We start from the raw sequence: 15,729 nt of genomic DNA, 5'->3' as shown, positions 1-15,729 counted from the left end.
TCATTAGTCCTTTGGGATTGTCTTGTATCGTTATATTGCTGAGAGTAGTTAAGTCATTCATAATTGCTCATAGAACAATAATACTGTCACTGTTAACAATGTTCTCTTGGTTCTGCTCACTTCACTATTCATCAGTCTTTCCAGGTTTTTCTGAAATCATCCTTCTTGTCATTTCTTATAGCACAATATTATTCCTTTACAATCATATACCACAGCTTGTTGAGTCATTCCCCATTTGATGGGCATTCCTTTAATTTCCAATTCTTAGCCACCACAAAGAGCTGCTAAACTTATTTTAAATCACTAGCCGATGATTACCCCTCAAATATATATCTTTTTAGCAAAATCAAAATAAAATTAGCTATTAATGAGGACTTGGTTTTTATGTTACCTTCCTCATCTAAAATATAGACAACTAAGTGGTCCATTGGATAGAGTACTAGGCTTAGAGTAAGGATGAATTGAGAGCAAATCCAGCCTCAGACACTTACTAGCTGGGTGACCTTCAGCAACTTACTTGACCTCTCATTCCCTCAGTTTCCTCAGATATATGGGGATAATCATAGCACTGGTCTCCCAGGGAGGATGTATGGATCAAATGAGAGAACATTTTTAAAGTGTTTAGTACACTGCCTGGCACATAGTAAATGCTATAGAAATGCTGCTGCTGCTACTGTTGTTGTTGTTATATTCTATGAATATATGGTTCTGTTCTATACAGAGCATTATGCTTGGCATTTCTATTTTCAAAATTAGATTTTTTTTCTTACATTTTGGTGGGACGCATGGGTTTTTATATGTTGTTTTTCCACAATAAGGTAATGCATATCTTTTGATTGCGCAAAATGCTTTCATTGGTCTCATTGTATATAATTTTCTATAGTCTAGTTGTTGATTTTTAGCCATGCTGTGCACTTTAAGTTGTTGGAGCCAATACTTATTTAGGATGTTTACCTAGTTGTGAGCTCTCCCTTTCTCTGGATGTAGTCCTAGAATAGGGATGGGCATTTAATAGATACTTAGAAAACCCTAGCTGAGTTAACTGAAAAAAAACAACACTTTTATTCTGCTTTTCTGTGCCTTAACTCCTAATGGAATTATATTACTGAAAAGGAGAAACTGTGTCCTGTTAATTCTCATATGATAGGGGAAAAAAGCATTGAAACCAAAGCATCAGATAGTATGAGTTACATTTCTGTGTATTTTTTAAAGATACTTTGTTATTTTAAATTAAATGGCCACTAGCATCTTTCAAGTTGCATATTAAATACATTGAACTGGAATTCCAAATTGGACTTGCCATCTGTGCACCCTGCTGATTATCTTTGCAGAATTGAGATTTAAATTTCAAAAATGCAAGTCTCTAAACATAGGCCCAGAATGGCTTTTTCTGAAGGAGAAGGGGGTTTCTTCATTCATTTTCATTTAACTCTAAGAGTCTACCAACATTGGGCTGAGAGTGGTAAGTTAAGGTTCAGCCTGGGATTTCATTCTGCTTTCTTTGAAAAATAAATACATTAAGGCTATGCTGTTATGTTGGTTTCTTCCATGTGTATGCATAGTCATGGTCATGGCTTTCAGTGTATCAGTATTTTAATTAAGTTAAACTATTAAACTTTTTCTGGTGTTAGGGCTGAGCACACTGGGGAAGCAGAAATGAATTAATAGCATCCTTGGGACTGCTCACTGTTCTGCTGGTACTTTCCAGATGAATGGAAATTCACATAGTAGTTTGATATGGGTGACAGTGCTCTAATGATCAACCATGAGCTCGTACTAGGACTGCGTTGGACGGGGACCAAAGGGAGAGGATGACAGTGTGAACATATATTCTTGTCATTTTTTCACAGTTTTCCTGCTTTGATGAACAACATCATTACTGAAATAATAAATGTTAATTAATATCTGCATCATTTTTGTAAGTGGTAGTTTAGTACCACAATTAGTGTAATTAGTATACGACGTAGTTTGGTGGCATGATAAATCATAGTGCAGAACATGTTGACTCTTTTCCATTATGATATATTAGCTAATTTACTCACTTAATAATAACAGAAGAAAGGCAAGGGGAAAAGTTAGCAATGACGGCTTTCGTGGTATTGTGTCTACTTTCGTAGCATTTTTTTTTATTATGGTACTATGTACTTTGGATTGCTGACACTTTTCATTACTCTTTTGTTTATATCATGGATAAATCATAGTCACTAACTTGGAACCTTCCCATAAAGAAAAACAGATTTGGGATATCTATGATGCAAGGTGGGAGACTAAATAAAAGGATTCTAAGTCATTTCCAAGTCTGCCTTTGTGGTCGTCATGCTCATGGAACTGTCTGCATTTTTGTTTTGTTTTCAGAACCAATGAGAACACCCAAAACACTAAAAATCGCTGAAATCCAAGCAAGACACATCGCGGTGGACTGGGAGTCTTTAGGCTACAACATTACTCGTTGCCACACTTTCAATGTCACTATTTGCTACCATTATTTCCGTGGTCACAATGAGAGCAAGGCTGACTGCTTGGACATGGACCCCAAAGCACCCCAGCATGTTGTGAGCCATCTGCCACCTTACACAAATGTCAGCCTCAAGATGATTCTAACCAATCCTGAAGGGAGGAAGGAAAGCGAGGAGACAATTATCCAAACTGATGAAGACGGTATGCTCATACTGTGTTACTACAAAAGGGAAATATTAATATTTTCACATTACTCTTAAGTTGACTTAAACTAAACTTGACTGAAAACAGTAAATTCTATTTATAAGGTTCAAATTAATATTGTTATCTTTCTTTAATGAAAATGGTTAGCTCTCTTCAAATAAGCTACCAAATGCCATCTGAAAAGCAGTTAATTATGTGTTTGAACCATGTTACAGATAAAACTTTGACTCAGGATTTTATCAGACAGTTGAAAAATGTTTAACAGTTTAACTATTATGATGTATATGTCGAAGTACTTGGTAAAATATTCAAATGTTCATTGAATTTTTACAATTTATAAGTTGAATATTAGGGTCTTCAGGTTTTTCTAGCAAAGGAAAGCAACATCATGACATTCTCAGATCTCAATTTAAAGTGTCTTTGACATGTAAGTCAAATGAGGAGAAAGCCTTTCATTGCTTGATAATAGGGGAAGAAGGATAGCATCAGATGTTAACAGAACCATTCCCTATCATCTTTTAATAATCTTTGGGGGGGGGGAGGCAGGCAATGGGGGTTAAGTGACTTGCCCAGGGTCACACAGCTAGTTAAGTGTCAAGTCTCTGAGGCTGGATTTGAACTCAGGTCCTCCTGAATCCAGGGCTGGTGCTTTAACCACTAAGCCATCTAGTTGCCCCCATCTTTTAATAATCTTAATATAAATCTTACTAAAAAGCATTAACTGAAGATTTCTAATCAATTGGGCCATACTGTCCTTTAGATAGTTTGGGCCTGGAGTCTGAAAGACCTGAGTTCAAATCTGGCCTTAGATATTTACTAGCTGTGTAACCCTGAGTAAGTCATTTAATGTCTGTTTGCATCAGTTTCCTCATCTATAAAACTGAGAATAATAATAGCACCTAACTTGCAAAGTTGCTGTGAGGCTAAATTGAGATAATAATTGTAAAGTGCTTAGCACAGTGCCTGGTACATAGTAAGCACTATATAGATGTTAGTTGTTGTCATTGTTACTTTTTATTATTATTAAGAGAAAGTAATAAATATTTAAGCATAAACATGTACATACTGAAGATATCACATCTTCATATGTGATATTGAAGCCTACTTGTGTGTATATATATGTATATGTATGCATGTGTATATATAGATACACACACACACACATACACACACATATATGATACCATTGCAGTGTGCCAAAAGTACTTTACTGTTTTAAACACATCTTAATACTTTTTTAGGTCCATTCATCATCAGCTCTGGGAGGCAGAGCTGTAACCAGCAATTATTGTATGCAGGTCAAAGCAGCATGAAATATGAAATTAGACTAACTTCAAATCTTGAAGCACTTTAAAGTTTATAAATTCCATTAAATGAAGTATCCCACTTGAGTCTCAGAAGTAGCTAATATACATGTAATTATCTCTGTTTTAGAATTTAAGAAATAGGCTTATATAAGCTAAGGGGATAACCTAGTATTGTACCACCAGTAAGCGTCATGGGTGGAATATGAACCCAGATCTTCTTGACTTTAGTTCTAGTATTCTGTTATGCTACACTGCCTTTCATGTGCCCTGTATACATACAATGGTGATGTGTCTATGTATATACAGGACAAAGTATCATAAATTCAGACCTGGAGATCCTCTAGAACAGAGGTACCAAACTTAAATGGAAATGGGAGACACTAAACCATACATTAGGGTGACTGGAGGCCACAGTTTTACTTAGCAAACCACCCATCAATGTATTATCTCATGCTATTCTATTTTTATTTATTTTGTTCAATATTTTCCAATTACATTTTATTCTCATTCAGGCTGCATTCAAGAGTGTTGCCAGCTGCATCAGGCCATGTGTTTGAAAACCTCTGCTCTAGTCCATTCCACATTTAACAGAGAAAGATACTAAAGCCCCAAGATATTAAATTATTTTATCCAGATTATACATTAGATTTGGAGTTCAAATACATCTTCACATTCAAAATCTAGTATTCATCCTACTGTTTGCTACTTTAGTCTTAGAGGATTCCCCCTGCACCCCCTTTTTGGCTGCTCTGCACCATTTGCTCTAGTGAGTAGTATGTGACCGGAAGATAAAATGACATATGGTTGTTTCTAACTCTCTCCCTCTTTCTGTTCTTAAAGCCCTACCTTGAGTATGTTGGAGTTCACGTGAATCCTAGTAAAGGAGAGGAAAGTAATACCAGACACCTTCTTTCTCCCCCACCCCGCCTCCTTACTATACCATCTAGAAAACCTTCAACTTACACTGATTGGGAGGACAGTGAGATCCAATGGGACTGAGATTTCCCTTCTTTTAATTTAGAGGGAGAATAACAATAAGTAAATTCAACTAATGAGGCATTGTAAATTATGGAGATCATTTTCATGTGCACAGGAAGCACACTAAAGGACAAATTCTGACAAATTCGTAAAACTTTAATTAATATGAGTATTAATTATAAAAAAGATTCTCACATAATACTATCCAATCATGTTAACATTGGAACTGTGAAATATTTACCTTTTTTGGTATGCAGTAAGAAATAAAAGCACATATAGCATGGAATAACAAAGAATAGAAGAAAGTGTGGTCTCTTTTTTTGTTTTGTTTTGTTTTTTTCTGGGGCAATGGAGGTTAAGTGACTTGCCCAGGGTCACACAGCTAGTAAGTGTCAAGTGTCTGAAGCCAGATTTGAACTCAGGTACTCCTGAATCCAGGGCCGGTGCTTTATCCACTGTGCCACCTAGCCACCCCAATGTGGTCTCTTTTTAATCCTCTTCCTCAGCTGGGCTAGGAGTCAGAAGCCTGACTGCTAGTCTTGGGTTTGTCACAGACTAACTTTTTGATCTTGGGCAATTCACTTAATCTCCCTCATCTTAGTTTCAACATCTTGAACTAGATCATTTCTGAAGACCCTATTGGCTTTTAAGGCTATATATGTGTGCTCTCAAACCTCTAGAAGATAGAGTGTAATAGAAGACTTGAACATATTCTGACATCTGCTTGGAGTCTTCTTGCACAATTAGCAGAGTAGCTGAGAAATCCTTGACTTGCCTTATAGGCAATTTCAACTTTGAGCTAGTAAATGAATTGCTATGCTGGACCTGATTCTGATCAACATGAAGATGTTGCTGGGTGAAGAAAAGATACTGGGAACTTTTCTAGAGGGTAGATTGCAAATGGTCATGTAAAACTTGGCATGAGACTATCGTCTAAAGTTGTAAGAGGCTAAAGAACCAATTATATCTGTGCCTCATACAAATTGAAGCTCATTGGCAAGATTCCTATTCTTCTAGATTAGTCTTTTTGTCTTCTTTTTTCTTTCCCTCTATCCTCATTTCATGATTGGATAGAAGGATTTCTTCTCTGGTAGTCTCTCATACCCACAACTGCAGGGTTGGATGGTACAGTCTTAATAGATAACATTGATCAAAGTTTCCCATAACTTTTGATGTCCAAATGAAAATCTGTCAGGTTGTTACTGAAATCTGAACAATTAAACCCCAGGGAGATGGTAAAGGTAAATGCAGTTCAACCAATTTCAAATTAACTGATTCATCTTTCTTATTTGAGCTAATTCCTGATTGTAGCAGCAATGAAAATATTTTCATCTACTACACTCGTGATATATTTAGAACTAATTGCTTTGAAAATTCTCCTGTGCGATGAAAAAAAGAGGGTTGTTTAACAATCAGAAAATGAGGGAAGATGAGGCTGGGGAGCTGGAGAATAGTCTTGTGAGATTTGTAAATACAACTAGCCCCTGAGATTAGTGAGAATTAATCCTCTCCCCACTGCCCTCTAGTGGTAGCATTATTTGAATCCATACTCCATATTTCCAGTGGCCTAGGACTAATGATCTCGTTTTACATAATTAAAGATTCAGATAGTGAATTCAGATACATAAATGCAACTACTTAAAGGTTAGCACTAATCTTCTCCTAACTGAGCTTTCATCTGAATCTACTTGAGTTCTGTCAACACCCAAAATAGACATTGAATCACCTAAGCCCAGGCGGACATTTTTTAAACAAGTTCTTGGCAGTATTGCTTTAATAGTGTGTAGTGTGGTCTTTGTTGAAAATTTTTAAAAATAATTAAAAACTGTCCTTTTGTAGGCAGTTGTGAGGTTTGTGACTCTTTGGTTGAGCACCATGTAGTCATTATATGACCCATTTTTATTGCATCCTGAATTCTTTTGCCCCTCTTCTCCCAATACAGGTCTTTCATGCATCCCAGATAACATATTAATTCATACTGTTTTATGCATATTACACTAAATTTCTGGGTAACTGTCTATGAATAGGTTACTAATAAAGTGAATTCTTGTGGATTTTTAAAGTAGGTTCTAAATTAGGCAAAGGTATAACTATCCTGTTTTCCTTCCCACTCCAGGAAATCCATATGTAAATTTAAATACCAATAACTTTATTATTAATTTTAATCTTAGTTCTTTAGAGTTTGCTTTTACTGTTTTTATTATGCAATTATTGTTACATGAATTTGTTATGACATTGACATAAAACCTACTGCTCCTTGTATTATATGATTTAAACAAAAAATGTAAATTTCTAACAAAATTTTATAATATAATACTTATTTTCATCTGTTCCCATGTGAGCTCCATTTTCAATATACAATGCAAGATCCTTCTTAATTTTCTTTTTTGCGGGGTGGGAGTAGGTGTTTAAAGATCAATGGATGATGGCAATCTGATTAAGTCACTGTACTAAATTATTGCCACCTTACATACATAGAGGAAGAATAAATTATCAGCTATATAATAAAAAGATATGACTTCACAAAAAAGAATTCTGGGGACATCCATAAATCAGACAAGCCATACTAGAATGATTTCCCACCAGAACCCTAAGGTAGAATTTATATTTAATTTATTGGATACTTTTTTTTCCCAGTACAAGGCTAGAACTTTTTTGTATGAAGGTTTTGTTATCATTTTTTATTCTAGAAGTCATAAAAATCAATAATATGAGTTGGCTCAGGAAAAAAACTAATGGGGGACTTGGGCAGAAGGTGGTTATGCATATGTTGTGAAAAAAACATTTATGATGATTATATTTTAAAGATTCCATTATGCCTTCTTATTGCAGCTGCCCTTCTATATCATTGGTCTTCATGAATCTTCAGTTTTCCCCCAACTCTGTGTAGTATAATCATTTTCAGGAGTTTCCTCTATTTGCTTAAATTAATTGAAATAAATTTAAGGGAATTATTAAAGTCATATTAGCACATGACCACAAAGTAATAAGTCAAACTTCTGGCTCCTCTGTTGAATGGAAGAGATGATGCGGGAATATACAATGATGTCTCATGGCAACCTATTTGTTGCCATGGTGACAGCCATTTACCAACTTCATGCTACATTTAGCCAAACCACAGGTATACACAGAAATTGGCAGCCTTCTGAAGATGATGCCCCCGTCAAAGGGAGCAAACTGCAGAATAGCATCTCTCTTAGAGCTGCCAAACTGCTTTTATGTAGTTTACCCTCCAGCTTAGTCACTTCCATGGCCTAGTTGCAAGTTGAATAAAGCCTTTTATTCAGTCCTAATTCCCCAGGAGAATTAGCCAAATTCTATAAGCAGCTTGTTTTCTCCTCTCTATGTCCATCTTGGTAACAGCCCAGAGCTAAATGCAGGATGACCAGTGGGATCTAGAACAATACAGGGAACTTTTTGAAGTGAACTTTATTCGCGGAACGTGGAAATCCGAGAGAATGGATGGAAAAGGCATGTCCCATTTTTACTCTTGTTGCCTGCCTATTCTTAAAATGCAGACTGCTACATAGTGACTTTTAAATACCCCTACATATTCTTGAGGTGCCCCTGTGCCATTTTAAATTTGTTAACAAAATCAATGTTGACTGAACATAATAACTGCAGTTCTCTGATTAGATATTTCTTAATTGATTGGGGTTTCTTTCTTCCCTATAGCCAGTCTCTGTAAGATAGGATAAATGGAGGAATCTTTTTCTCCCTTAATTAAACTAGTAAACATGCTTCATTTGACAAGAAGAGAAACAACAGATACTCCTTTGGAAAATAAAGACCTGCCTACAATAGTATCAACAAATGCCACAAAACACACAGAGGGGTTGTCATGTCCTATCAGCCTCGATGTGTTACATAATCTGTTTCAGTACAGTAAAGCAAAATAGCCCTGGATGCCTTTAGTTAACTTCTCCTCGAGTCTTCCACTGACAGATGGATGAACAGTTCTTATGAAGTTTAGTGTTGGCGTCTCAGCTGTTTACTGTGGGCTTCTTTGCCTTCATGAATTTATTATTAATGTGCCAAATTATGTTGCCTGTCCCAGAGGTCATCTCATCATTCATGGTCTCCTTGTAGATTGAATTGAATCTCACTGTTGTGACAGACTGTTTGCTTTGCCTTGATGCTGCTAGCCACGGTGCAAAGCATTTCCTTTGATCTAGTGATTTTTAATTTATTTCTCTCCTCACAAAATTGCAGCATACTTTGAACATGCACTCCCTGAAAATGTCATGTGTGAAGTTCATTAGAACATTAGATTAAGGGAAAATATTAATTAAAAATATGCAAGCAGATATTTAGGTTGGCTTTAAAAGGGAAAAATAACTTTAAAAACTGAAGTATGAGACATTTATAAAAAGTATTATATTTCTTCTACTTGTTTTTTCCCTGCAACATCCAGCACTCTAGGTGAATTTATGTTTAAAAGTATAAACTACATGAAAACGAAAAAAAAAACATAGGGTATGATAGAAATGGAAGATTCCTAAGCTTTCCAAACTACTACTGTTGTGATTATCAGTTATTATGAACTATTGTCAGCACAAGCAGGCTTTGAGGTGAAGCTTTAAACCCTGTTACACCTGGGGATACTTCATAATTGATTATGCTGATTTTAAAAAACCAGCCAAAAAAAAAAGCCCCCCAACTCCTGCTGTTTTAACTTCCTTTGGCTGTTAACTTTGAAAAATGTTTTTCATTTGAAAGGTTAAAGCAGCACTAGCTGAACTTCTTTGCCATTAACAATTCATTTTTATGAATTTGAGGTTATATTTGTTCATACAAGAATATCTGAGACAAAGCCAAACTGAGTAGTAATGGATGGCATAGTCTAATTCTACTTGGTTTGGCTTTTAATTTCTCTGGATCTAAACAATGTTTGTTAATAGTAGTTAATTATTTTATGAGCTGTGTTTGCTTTGGCTTGTTGGTCTGTCATAGTCTTCACAAAATTCTTTCTTGAAATTACAGTCTCTTTCTTAAAACAAATACATTAACGTTATCTCAGAGGCTTAATGAAGCCAAACCAGATTATGCACTTTCATCCCAAAGCACTTTATTTCCATTCAGTAGACATTTATTGAGTGCCTACAATATGCAAGATTTTCTGCAGAAAGCTAATTTTAATTTAGTCTTGACTAAGGGACATTATTGCATTCGGAAAATTCTATTACAATTATGTTCTTGAAGCGATGTATACCTTAGTTCTCTGTCAACATGAATAGAGTGCCATTAAATACATAACCTTTTAAATTTAAGAAGTATTCAAGCTGGGCATGGTAGTACTGCTATGCATTTTCTTCTAGGTGAGAGGTTCAAGCTATTGGATCATTTTAGCTCAAGAATTCTAATCTGCAATGTGTCTTAAAGCCTATTAGATGTCTGCCATAGCTCTACACTAATAGAGTGAGCCCCTGGATAAGTAGAACACTAGACTACCTATGGCAGGGCAAAGCAAAGCAGCCCATATCAACACTTTCCTTCCAATCAGCAGTAGAATCCAGTCCATGAGAGGCTGCTGTACTTTCAGCTCAGGCTAGGTAGAAAGACCCAGTCTCTAATATGCACAGATTAGATATAGATAGAAATTACATAAATGTACAATTATGCATTATGCCATAAACATTTAAACATCTAATTGGTTGATGTAGCATATCTGATTTAAATTTCTGTATATGTGTGTATGTATATGTATATAAATATGTTTCTAACAAAACCCATCTTGTTTGTAGTGCCTGGTCCAGTTCCAGTCAAGTCTCTCAAAGGAACTTCATTTGAAAACAAGATCTTCCTGAATTGGAAAGAACCTTTGGATCCAAATGGAATTATCACTCAATATGAGGTATTGATTTTTTTAAATCATTTTAATGTACATAAACATATTGGAATGGAGATAAAACAAAATAGGAAAGAGCAGTATTAAAATCATTATTAGTTCACTTCAGTGTGATTTGCAAATATTTTGTAATTATATGCATAGTGGAAAGGTTGCTAGATTTGGAATCAAAGGTTCCTGGGTTTGAATCCTCACTCTGCTACTTGCTATCTATGTGATCATGAAGGAGTTAAAGAAGAGAAAGGAATAAGCATTTATCTGGTGCCTACTACATGCCCAGCACTGTGCAGAGTGCTTTTACAAATATTATCTCATTTGATTCTCACAGGAACTTTTAGTTCTTTTTATCTCCATTTTACAGTTGAAGAAACTAAGGCAAATATAGTTTAAGTCATTTGCCTAGGATCACACAGCTAGTAGGTGTTTGAGGCTGGTTCTGAACTCAACGTCTCCCTGACAACAAGCTGAGTGTGCGATCCACTCTGTCTCATAGCTGCCTCATGGGCATGTCATTTACATTCTGTGACCCTTAATAGCCTCATCAATATATAATGATCTTGTAGTAGATAAACTATAAAGCCCTTTGCATTTTTATATTTTTGATGCTATAAACAATGTTTCTCTGATCCTGAGTCTTGAAACTACCACAAAACAGTATCTAGAATTTTCAGAACCCTGATCTGAAAGTGTGATCTTTTTTCTTGCCAGGGGTGGGTGGTGGCAATGTCAATCAATCTTCTTCACAGTTATGTATAATAAATGATAGAATTCACAAATATACAGAACACTAATTTTCAGTCTTGTAATATTAATGGATACCTGTCGAAGGATCTGATTTAATAGGGACGTGGGAATTTCACTTGGCAAATAATACAAAAATAGAAAAAGGTCAATATAGATCTGACTCTTGGAGTTTTAAGCTGACTTTGGTTATTCCTTTGAAACTCTCTTCTCCTGAGTCCAATAATGGGATAAACAGGATATTAAAATACACGATTTTCAGGGTTTTTTTCTCTATTTCCTCCTTTTCCTAAACGAGAAGTTAACTAAAGAATTAAGTCAAAAAGCATTCGTGTGTATATAAGGATATCTGTTCCTACTTAGACTTGACTAAAGCTTACAAATACTTAAATTTCCAGAGGCTACAGAATGAGGCAAGTGCATCATTGAAGAAGGATTCGTGGAAGTAATCCAGCAAGTTATGATTATGTTATCATACCTTGAATATTATTTACATAAAAATTTGTTTTGGGCTTAGAAAAATAAGGTAACAAAGAAGACTTTTATATCTATAGCCACAATATTCTAAACTTGAATCTATGTGTATGCCAGAAAAGAGAAGGAAAAGAAGTTAAGTGAAGTAGATGGAAAAAACAACTCTAGCAAGTAGTGGCAATTAGCTAGGTAATTATGGCCCTTAAATGACAATGGAGTTTACATTTTATACTAGAGACAATGGAAAGCTACTGAAGTTTCTTGAGCAGTGGCATGACACGTTAGGACCTGAACATTTAGAATATCATTTGAGCTGTTAGATGAAGGATAGATTGGAGAAAGAAGAGGGTGGATACTGTTAGACAAGTAAGGACCAATTATCCATAATTTAAGGCAAATACCTAATAGGACGTATGTTTCTTTAACAAACAGGTCAGCTATAATAGCATCAGGTCATTTGATCCTGCCGTTCCTGTGGCTGGACCTCCCCAGACTGTGACAAATTTATGGAACAGTACACATCATGTATTTCTGCATCTCCACCCTGGGACAACCTACCAGTTCTTTATAAGAGCCAGTACGGTCAAAGGCTTTGGGCCAGCAACAGCAATCAATGTTACAACCAATATCTCAGGTATTCAAATAAGTGATATGTATATATGACTCTTTGTCCTTTTGGTTTGTACTAGTGTGTTCTGGAGAAACATTGATAGTTTTTTTAAAGATAGTCTTTAACAGTGTTTCTTAATACATTTAAGTATGGTTTAAATCACTTAAGATAATTTCAATCAAATTATTACATAGTTAAACTTCCATACCGTCACAACAAATATGAACCATAGACTGTTAATTTTAAAAATATCTTTTTCCATTTAGTTTCTCTCTTAAGAGAATTAGAGTTCACCACAGACACCTATTTTAGACTTTATAGTACCTAGGAGAAATTGGTAAATTTGGCACCAGCTCTTAAAATGGAATAACATTTGTCCACAAAATTAATTCCTATCACTTCTTAGAATAAGTCCGTAGGTTTGGAGATCTCTTGCTTTTATCATTTAATAATATATTCTTGTCTATCTGTCTTACCTTTTCAGTGTCCCGGAATATAATTAATTTTAAAGAAACACATCTTCCTCTCACAGGTGCAAGTACACACACACACACACACACACACACACACACACACACACACACACACACACACACACACACATGCACAAACATAGGAGAGAAGATGAAGCATAGGAAGACCTTATTAATAAAATATACTTTGTATAAAGATTACATGAAAAACCTAAAAATGATGCTATACAAGATAAATTATTGTTTTCTTCTCTCTCAAAACCATTAGTGTCAATAGTCATTGAACTAAGAGGGGAAAGATTGTATCTTGTGCTGTCAATTACTCTTACCTACATATTGATTTGTTTTACTTTATATAAATGCAAAGTTATTGTGAGGGATATTTACTGAGTGTATTTATACTATCTCAAACTGGAGCTATTTCCTCATAGTCATGACTATGTGTAAATACAAATACAGACTTAGATATGAATTTGTAATCACAACTCACTCCTTCCCCAAAAGAGAATATTCATAGATCACATTTATACTTTATCTGACCTAATCAAAATCAGAGGTTTCTTTTCTTTTTATTTGAGAATACCAGTAAAATGAAGTTTTAATATAAAATCTTCACACCTAATTCATCTATCTATTCCTATGAAAGTTGTAGTGGTCACAAATAGTATTTGTCATTGCTTTTGGCTGAGATATTATGAAAGTTCTAAGAACAATTTGACTTATAACTCTTCATCAAACTTATCGTTGTCTTCCATCTATATAGCAAAGTGACAGCAGTTATATGTGATAATGTACTTATAATTCTCCCTATCTCATTGCCAAATATGTAGATCACTCTTGCCAAAGGATATCATTAAACTTTGTCAAAATATATTTTTAAACAAAACTTTTGAGAACATGCTGTATTTTTCCCCTCTAAGATATATATTCTCTCCACTAGCTTTATTCATGTTAATATTAGTAAAAGGTGAAAACCAGTTTGGCATATGGGAGACTTCTGTGTATTTATATTTTAATAAAAACGTAAAGGAGTATCCATCGTAATTTCCATTGTTTCATAAGATACTTGTGGTATTCTCTTCTACTCCTTCTAATTGTCCTTTTAAAATGAATTTATTTCACTAAATATAAAAATCATTTTTGTCAATATCTAATATCAGTCCCTCTGATCTGTTCAAATGAAAATGCTCAAAATTGAAGTCACTTTTTAAAATATATTTTAGCATTACCATTATAGTCTGTTCAAGATTTGTAAGCCTTTCTGTTGACCAAAATGTATAATTTTAGAATAAAGGAAGGGAGTAAGTGAATTTTCAGAATTTTTGTTGGGAGTTTACTAGCTTAATTTTTTTTTAAATTTCAGTTCGACAAATATTTACTAAATATTTGTGACTTTTATCCCACTTAGGAAAAATATCACTGTATGTTTTCTCCTAATATACACATGTATGTTTTATGCATGTATGTATGTACACTTATAACATATTGATATAGCAGTTTATGGACTCACTTTTGACCCTGATAATTTGCCTCTTGTACCAAGGAGTATTTTGGATGATGTTGCCTCCTTCCCATTCCTCTTATTAACTAAGTGAATTTCCTCTTCTCCTCCAACAAAATTTATTGAATTTAGATAAGAAAAAGGTTCTTCTTAAAAATGATGGGCACAGGGGCAGCTAGATGGCGCAGTGGTTAAGCACCGGCCCTGGATTCAGGAGTACCTGAGTTCAAATCCGGCCTCAGACACTTGACACTTACTAGCTGTGTGACCGTGGGCAAGTCACTTTACCTCCGTTGCCTGCAAAAAAAAAAAAAAATTATAAAAAAAAAAAATGATGGGCACGACTGTTTATATGTGCCCCAGTAATTGGCTAAATACATTTGGTTGTTTTTGTTCTTTTTCACTCAAACCTAATCATAATGCTTCCTGTGTCTAAAAACAGTCATAATATAAATGCCTGAGATGAGAAAGTTCTGTTTTCCATACAGTTCTGATATGATGGAAGAAGATGGCCCTGGAAACCTAAATTCTAGTCCTGTCTGTATGATTAACTGCTGCTGTCACCTTGAGCAAAACATTTGACCTTTCTGGGGCTCAGGCTCTGGATCCAAAAAATAAGAAGTTTCCATTAAGCTTCCCTTCCAACTGAATAACTCAGTGACTTTGCTTGATATTATTTCATGATTATTTATTAAATACCTTGCATTGAGTCTTGTTTTTTATAAGCAAGCTTCTGTCAATTTTTCTTCCCCTTATTTTTGCTCTAGAAACCATTTCATGGTTTCCCTTCAGTCTCTTTCATTTAAAAATAAACAGCAAATGTTTATTGCCAACACAGTCAAATGATGGCAAATACCTAAAGATTTGTAGTAATTAGTGTTGTGTGGTTTCTTCTAATGAACATTTTTGGTAATTAAACATTGCATTGATTTTCATTTCTTTTGGAATTCAACATCGTCTGGACTCAAACAGTGACAGAATTGTGTTACTTGATCAAAGCCTCTTTTTCTCCCTTTCCCTTTAATCAGCTCCCACCTTACCTGACTATGAAGGAATTGATGCATCCCTTAATGAAACTGCCACCACTATAACAGTGTTATTGAGACCTGCACAGGCTAAAGGTGCACCTATCAGGT

At 35.0% G+C, this 15,729-nt stretch overlaps 1 protein-coding gene across 11 annotated transcripts in view; it reads left to right on the top strand.

Annotated features, from left to right (window-relative positions):
• The window catches only part of PTPRK (protein tyrosine phosphatase receptor type K), a 756,597-nt gene that overhangs the window by 572,615 nt on the left and 168,253 nt on the right, over positions 1-15,729 (top strand). For all 11 annotated transcript variants that reach the window (XM_044001295.1, XM_044001287.1, XM_044001294.1 and 8 more), the window contains exons 8-11: positions 2,356-2,658; positions 10,691-10,800; positions 12,442-12,643; positions 15,622-15,727. In XM_044001295.1, the coding sequence (XP_043857230.1) occupies positions 2,356-2,658; positions 10,691-10,800; positions 12,442-12,643; positions 15,622-15,727 (721 nt within the window). The remainder of the gene's footprint in view (positions 1-2,355; positions 2,659-10,690; positions 10,801-12,441; positions 12,644-15,621; positions 15,728-15,729) is intronic.

This window comes from Dromiciops gliroides, chromosome 4, assembly GCF_019393635.1.
Source record: "Dromiciops gliroides isolate mDroGli1 chromosome 4, mDroGli1.pri, whole genome shotgun sequence".
NCBI lineage: Eukaryota > Metazoa > Chordata > Mammalia > Microbiotheria > Microbiotheriidae > Dromiciops > Dromiciops gliroides.
The sequence above is the reverse complement of the archived record's forward strand: the minus strand, read 5'-3'. Positions and strand labels throughout refer to the sequence as shown.